Here is a 1,010-nt window from a genome sequence, read left to right on the forward strand (position 1 = left end):
TATGAGAAAACAATCCATTAAAATAGAACTTAAACATTTTTCATATGAAAGATACTGATTGAAAATATAAAAGAAATTTATCGGTAGCACAATATTAAAGACAAAACTTATCTATAATTTTTGGCACATTTTTGACTTTTTTCATAAATTCAGAAGCATGACAGGTTTGAACTTTGTGTTCTTCAGGTTCACCGGGATGAGCTATCAGAGTTTGTATAGCAAATATAATTACTTACGTGAAAAATTATAGAAACAGAATCAGGAAATCAAGGTGGAGGAGTACAGTAGACTGAACTGCTCTGGGTGTTCCTCAGTGGAATCCATGGTGTCATTACCTGGCAGAGTAAGATGGGTGGCAGCCATGTCTGCACCGGCCTTATTCACCCACAGACACAGTGCTTCCCATAGCCACAGCCACAGCTGTAGCCCAGGTCACCAGAAAGATGGCTGTAATAGGACATGGTGTTCAGAAGTGAATGTTTCAGTTGTGGATCAGGGATTATTTTTCTCAATTTGAACGTCACCATCTGCAAATGAAATTTTATACACCTTCAATAGTGTATGAGGCAGTTTGGTTTCATATTTCAGAGAAAGCTGCATAATAAAACTTGACAAAATTTACTTCAGTAAGTACAGATATCCTTATAAAAATGTAACTATTTTGTCTGAACTCAATAATAGTATTACATGCCCTTAATTAGAAGATGCTTCCTGTGTCTTGGGGATCTTCTCACTCTTTTTTTTATTAAAGTCTAAACTCACGTTCCTTAAAATGTTAACAATATGCAAGCCCTTTGATCCAATTTTTTTTCTTTACTTGTAATGATTTCTACTGGCTAGTCAAATATGCAATCAGAAACTGGAAGTATATTTAGTTGAGTGAGGAAGTGACACAAGTGGAAAGTTATCTGAAGTAAAATATCTTGTAAATTACACAATTTATTTCCTTCGGGTAAACAACTTTTCATCCCAAATAATATTTTCTATTGATTATTAACAGTGAACTGACC

At 34.5% G+C, this 1,010-nt stretch overlaps 1 protein-coding gene across 1 annotated transcript; it reads right to left on the minus strand.

The window, feature by feature from the left end:
• Positions 1-331: 331 nt before the first annotated feature.
• Positions 332-461, minus strand: KRTAP20-4 (keratin associated protein 20-4). The gene is given in 2 exon segments (XM_045388011.1): positions 332-425; positions 427-461. Coding segments are annotated over 2 exon segments (129 nt in total).
• Between the last annotated feature and the right edge of the window lie 549 nt (positions 462-1,010).

This window comes from Macaca fascicularis, chromosome 3, assembly GCF_037993035.2.
Source record: "Macaca fascicularis isolate 582-1 chromosome 3, T2T-MFA8v1.1".
Taxonomy (NCBI): Eukaryota; Metazoa; Chordata; class Mammalia; order Primates; family Cercopithecidae; genus Macaca; species Macaca fascicularis.